Source organism: Propithecus coquereli, unplaced genomic scaffold (assembly GCF_000956105.1).
Source record: "Propithecus coquereli isolate 6110/MARCELLA unplaced genomic scaffold, Pcoq_1.0 Scaffold388, whole genome shotgun sequence".
NCBI lineage: Eukaryota > Metazoa > Chordata > Mammalia > Primates > Indriidae > Propithecus > Propithecus coquereli.
Genome location: NW_012149596.1, coordinates 1787812 through 1794658, shown reverse-complemented (window position 1 = coordinate 1794658; position 6847 = coordinate 1787812). Strand labels below are relative to the sequence as shown.

General features: G+C 40.5%; 1 protein-coding gene across 2 annotated transcripts in view; it reads right to left on the bottom strand.

The window, feature by feature from the left end:
• Window positions 1-2015, bottom strand: part of WDR13 (WD repeat domain 13) — a 14142-nt gene extending 12127 nt beyond the window's left edge. For both annotated transcript variants that reach the window (XM_012652369.1, XM_012652371.1), the window contains exon 1: window positions 1832-2015. In XM_012652369.1, coding sequence (XP_012507823.1) covers window positions 1832-1963 — 132 coding nt within the window. In that variant the 5' untranslated portion in view covers window positions 1964-2015. The remainder of the gene's footprint in view (window positions 1-1831) is intronic.
• Between the last annotated feature and the right edge of the window lie 4832 nt (window positions 2016-6847).

Sequence of the window (6847 nt, the reverse complement as noted above, 5' to 3'; positions counted from 1 at the left end):
GCTCATAGCAACCTCAAACTCCTGGGCTCAAGCAATCCTTCTGCCTCAGCCTCCCGAGTAGCTGGGACTACAGGCGCATGCCACCATGCCTGGCTATATTTTTTTCTATTTTTAGTAGAGAAGGGGTCTCACTCTTGCTCAGGCTGGTCTCGAACTCCTGACCTCAAGTGATCTTCCCGCCTCGGCCTCCCAGAGTGCCAGGATTACAGGCGTGAGCCACCGTGCCCGGCCCTCTCTGGTCTTAAGATCTCCATTCGACTTGCCCAGTGAGGGATTGAGGGCCAGGCTATGGGCCTAAAAGAGATTGGACCCTGGGTCTGATATCAGTCACAGGTGATTATAGCCTAAATGGGTACAGCCCTTGATTCTCATTTTTTTCTGCTAATATATTGAACGATATCTCATGCTTTTCAAACGTCAAGGCACCCTTGCCTCACCTGGTTGTGCTGACAGCCTGCATTTACTGAGTGCTTACTAAACTGGTCTTATGTACTGTCACGAACCTAACAAGGTAGGTATGACATTTAGCCCCATTTTCCAGATGAGGAAAGTGAACCCTAGACAGGTTTACTGCCCATGGCCACAGATGTAGAAAAGATTAGAACTAGTATTTGCACTGAGGCAGGAAGTCAAACTGGACTGTTTCTTATCCTGGACACCAGAAACCATCAACCCCTGGTAACCTGCCAGCAGTGGTGACAATAGTGTTCCGTCCCTCTCCTTTCTCTGAACATCCCTTGCATTAAATACTAAATCTATTTCCACTCCTATCTCTCTTCTGACCTCCAGGACTGGTATATCCACCCTGAAATACACAATGGCTTCCAGCTACTGTAAGAAGCTGATCTCCTAGGCCTCCTTTCCAACCTCGTTCCTTGGGGCGTACTCCATCAGGTCATGTTCCAGCCACACTGGCTTCCTGTCACATTCTTTGAAAACTGTACAGAATGTTCCTGGTATCTGGAATACTCTCTCCTATGTACTCACTTTGCTGACACATCTCATCCTACATTAATGTTATTAGTAACAAGTTCTTTGTGCTGTGCATTCTTCTAAGCACTTCACGTAAGTAGAAAACCTTACTGAATACTCATGACAGCCCTATGAGGTTGGTACTATTACTACCCCATGTCACAGATGAGGAAATGAAGGCAAAGAGATGAAGTGACCTGTTCAAGGTCACATAGCCAGTAAGCAATGGAGTTCAACTTACAACTAGGCCACCTGGCTCCAGAATCCTTCCTCTTAACCACTACTCTAACGCCAACTGCCGAGTTATTTTGTGTGAGCTCCTCTAGTGCGGATTCCTAACAAGTATTTTCCCTCATCCCATACCTCTTCATTTGATCTGTCAGTAAATCCTGTCAGTTCCACCTTCAGAATATACCAGAATCTGACCTATCCTCTTCACATCCACTGCCAGCGCTGGCCTGGACTACTGCTGTGGCCTCATCACCACCTCTGTTCCCACAACAGCCAGAGGGATCCTCTTAAACCCAAGTCAGCCCACGGCCCTCCTCTGCTCAAAGCCATGCTGTGGCCCCCATCTCCCTCAGAGAAAAAGCCAAAGTCCCTTCTGTGGCAAATGAGGCCCTACAGGATCTCTCTGACCTCACCTCCTACCAGCGGCCCCTTGACCACTCTGCTTGTACCCCACTAACCTTCTGGCTGCTCGCCACACACACCATGCAAGCGCCCACCTCAGGGCCTTTACACTTGCTTGCTTTTCCTTCTACCTGTAATTCTCCTCTTCCAGATGTCAAGGCGAGGTAAGGCCGACAGATTTGGCTGGTAAAGAAATGAACTCTTGTTAGATTCAGATGTTACTTACACACACAGTGAAAGCAAGAATAGCCATAGATTCCGGCTCATGTCTCTTGTGCTGGGCGACACCGTAACAAAAGGGGTGAGATGACCGTGCCACAGATGGTAGGACATCCCGTTGCTGAGAAGCTAATTTCATGCTGCAGCTAAGCAGCTCTATAGCCCTGAGTCGGGGGTACGGAAAGCCTCAAACCTCACCAGAACCTTGGTAGTTGAGGAGAAACTGTCCCCTAACAGCCTCTTTGGCATAATAAATAGGGAGGTGAGTGGGAAATGGCCTCACAAGCCTCCTGTGCTCTGTGTTCCGAGGATAACAGGATGTTCTGCCAAGACTTAGATCAGCTTATCTACATGGCCTGTGTGGAGATGTGCCAAGGTAGCCAGAGCACCATGTCGGAACCATTCCGCACGCCAGCTGTCCTCCTTGCTCTTTCTCTAACTTGAGCCTCTCTTGAAAGCCACCTCCTCTGAGTTGCCTTCCCTGACTTCCCTGTGTACAGCAGCACATCTCCTCTCTCCCCACCCCACCCTGCTTTGTTTTCCTTCCAACTGCTTCCCACTCCCTAACATTACATCATGCAGCAATTTTTTAGTTTATTGTATGTAGACCCTACCAATATGTAGTAATTCCTGAGGGAAAGGAATGTCATTTCCATTACTGTGTCCCTAGTATTATCATATGGCACACACAACAAACGCTAACATTTATTGACTCTGTGCCAACTACCAGACACTGTTCTAGGTGTTTCCCATGTCTTAACCCATTTAATGGGCTACCTTTATTATCCTCATTTTATAGGCAAGAAAACTGAGGTTTGTAATGAAGTCCTGGATTCTAGAGGAGAGAAGGCAGAACTTCTGATGCTGAGCAAAGAGATGGTCCTTCTGCCTGAGGAAGCCAGATGGGTCCTGAGGGCTGTGACTGGGGAGGAGAAGCATGAAGGGGTTCTAGGGACAGTATCTGGAAAAGACCAACTTTATCTATGAATGTCAGATGTCAAGAGCTAGAAGCTAGCTTTTATATTCTAGAATAGGGTTTCTTGAGGCTCTTGGAGTAGAAATGCCTGTAACTCAGGAGAGGGATTTGGGGGACAGAGCAGGCCAGCAAAAAACACCTGACAGCTATCCACCTCCCATGCCAATGTGGAGGTTGAACAAATCCCACCCTAATAGTTTTCATTTAACATTTTTTATGGAAAATTTCAAACTTACACAGAAGAATAGTATTGATATAATGAATCTTCAAAAAGCAAGTCATAACAAATTTAAGAAGATTGAAATCATATCAAGAACCTTTCTGACAAAATGGCATGAAACCAGGTATCAGCAATAGGAGGAAAACTGGAAAATTCACAAATTATGGAAATTATTATTTTTTATTTTTGTTGTATATGGATACATAGAAATTGTGGAAATTAAACAATACATTTCTGAACAAACCAATGGATCGAAGAAATCAGAAGAAAAATAAAAAAATCTTGAGACAAAAATGAAAACACAATATACCAGAACTTACAGGATGGAGCAAAAGCAATAAGAGCGAAGTTTATAGTGATAAATGCCTAATTAAGAAAAAAGCAATATCTCAAATAAACAACCTAACTTTATATCTCAAGGAACTAGAAAAAGAACTAAGCCCAAAGTTGGCAGGAAGAAGGAAATAAAATCAGAACAGAGATAAACAATAGAAAAAATGAACAAAACTAAGAGTTGGCTTTTTGAAAAGATTAAACAAAATAAATAAAACCCAAAATGAAAGAGGACACATTATAACAGATACCACAGAAATACAAAGGATCATAAGAGACTACTATGAATAACTGATATGCAAATTGGATAACCTAGAAAAAATGGATAAATTCCCAGAAACATACAACCTACCAAGACTGAATCATGAAGAAACAGAAAATCTGAACAGACCAATAACAAGTAAGGAGATTGAATCATTAATCAAACATCTTCCAACAAAGGAAAGTCCAGGACCAGATGGCTTCACAGGTGATAGCTACCAAACATTTAAAGAATTAATACCAATCCTTCTTAAACTCTTCTAAAAAAACTAAAGAGGGAACACTTCTAAACTCATTTTATGAGGCCAGCATTACCCTTACACCAAAGTCAAAGACACTATAAGAAAACTGCAAGCCAAAATCCCTGACAAACACAGATGTAAAAATCCTCAACAAAAATACTAGCAAACAACTGTGTTTGCACGTTAAAAGGATCATATACCACGATCAAGTGGGATTTATCCATGGGATGCACGGATGGTTCAACATACATAAATTAATAAATGTGATATACATATTAACAGAATGAAGGACAAAAGCCATATCATCTCAATAGTTGCAGAAAAAGCATTTGACAAAATTCAACATTCTTTCATGATAAAAACTCTCAACAAATTAGGTATAGCAGGGATGTATCCGCAACATTAATAAAGGCCACATATGACAAACTCACAGCCAACATCATACTCAATGGTGAAAAGTTGAAAGCTTTTCCTCTAAGATCAGGAACAAGATAAGGACACCCACTCTCACCACTTTTATTTAACATAGCATTAGAAGTCCTAGCCAGAGCAAAAAACAAAAACAAAAACAACAACAAAAAAAACCCCACAAGACATCCCAATTGGAAAGGGAAAAATACAATTGTCTGTTTGCAGATTACATGATCTTATATATAAAAAGCCCTAAAGACTCTAACAAAAAAACCTGTTGTTAGCATAAAGGGATTCAGTAAATTTGCAGGATATAAAATCAACATAAAGAATCAGTTGCAACCAGGATTTAGATAGTCAGAACCAAGAAAAAAAAAAAAAAAGAATCAGTTGCATTCCTATACACTAACAACAAACTATCTGGAAAGGAAATCAAGATAACAATTCCATTTACAACAGCATTAAAAAGAATAAATTTAACCAAGGAGGTGAAAGACTTGTACGCTGAAAACTGCCTAACATTGATGAATGAAATTAAAGACACAAATAAATGGAAAGATAGCCTGTGCTCATGAATTGGTACAGATAGCCTGTGCTCATGTCAAAATGTTGACACTACCCAAAACAATCTGCAGATTCAGTGCAATCTCTATCGAAATCCAATGGCATTTTTCATAGAAATAGGAAAAATCCAAAATTTCATATGGGTCCACAAAAGACCCCCAAATAGCCAAAGTGATCCTGAGATAGAACAAGGTTGAAGGCATCACACAGTGTACATAACCCTCGTACACTGTTGATGGGAATGTAAAGTAATACAGCCATTAGGGAAAATTGTATGGCAGTTCCTCAAAATATTAAAAATAGAACTACCATAGGATCCAGCAATCCCACTTCTGGGTATATTTCCCAAAGAAATGCAATCACTATCTCAAAGAGGTATATACACTCCCATATTTATTGCAGCATTATTCACAATAGCCAAGATATGGAAACAACCTAAATGTCCATGACAGATGAATGAAGTTAATGTACACACACACACACACACACACACACACACACACACACACACACAACCAGAATATTATTCTGGTTTATAAAAGGAAATTCTGCCATTTCCAACATGGATGAACCTGGAGGACATTATGCTGTGAAATAAGTCAGTCACGGAAAGACAAATACTGCACGAATTCCACTTATACGTGGAATCTAAACGTGTCAAACTCCTAAAAATGGAGTATAATGGTGGTTACTAGGGGCTGGGGGAAATGTTGGTCAAAGAGTATAAATTTTCAGTTATAACATGAATCAGTTCTGGAGATCCAATCAATGTATAGCATAGTGACTACAGTTAATAATACTGCACCATATACCTGAAATTTGCTGAGAGCAGATCATGTGTTCTCACCACATACACAAAAGGGGTAATCGTGTGACGTGATGGATGTATTAATAATTAGCTTAACTGTGGTAATCTTTTCAAATGTGCATATTGATCAAACATCCTGTTGTATGCCTTAAATATACATTATTTTTGTCAATCACACCTCAAAAGAGCTGGGGGAGAAATTAATGCAAAAAAGATTCTGCCAAAAAATGACTATCAAGAAAAGACTTGCTAAACAAGCTTGAGATATAGAGGGATTAACTGATTTTACAATGTGAATATTGACAGATGTACTGTTAAACATTTAAAAAATGTTTCCATGTATCTGCTGAACTATCAAGGAAAAAAGGAGTCTGCTGGGTGATGAGTAGGTGAACTTGCTTTCTCAAGTAGGCACATTCCCTAAGTAAAGGTTTTTGTATGAGTTAAACCCCATTATAGACAAACTAGGGACATCGATACATAAATTGATCTTTTGCTAAGTAGCGAATTCTTACTTTATCTGTTTCACGCATTGTGCACTTTGGATATCATGGAGTCTAAGCCAGTATACAAAGCAACCAGGTCCCATGAACTCTGGGGGATTTCAGTGCAGCAGGTTGCCACTGCAACTCCCGCCTTTAAACCAATCTGCTACTCCACTTTCTTCTTTACCAAATGGTTCCTTGAGTAGGTCGTGCCCCTTTATTTTCAGATTGACTCATATGCCGATTTTCCAGCCTTCAGTATGAGTACATGGATGTAAGTATTAAAAAAATTAACGGTATTAGAAATGCTTATTTAGAATAATGGCACAACTGCTTTTAACCATTTAGAAGCCTAAACCTTACTTATGTATATACTGTATATGAATACCCACCCCCCAGAGGATCTAGGGCAGTAAACTGTATGCATATTCCCACTGATCAAAGGTTATGAAAAGCCTCAGGTCAGGTCTTGCCACCAAATTTGGAATGCAGCAGGGCAGGGACTCTGGCAGGTTGTCTTGATAAACAGATAAGAATGGTAAGAACACTGGCTGATTGTCATCCAATATGCTTTTTTATATACCTGAAATTTTCACAGCAACTTATTTTAAAAAGCTTTCGGAAGTATTCTATACCTCCGCTAAATCCAGAATGTGAGACAAAGGTGTGGGAGCATTATTAGGGACCTGGCCCAATCCTAACATTTTACAATTAATGTCCTTC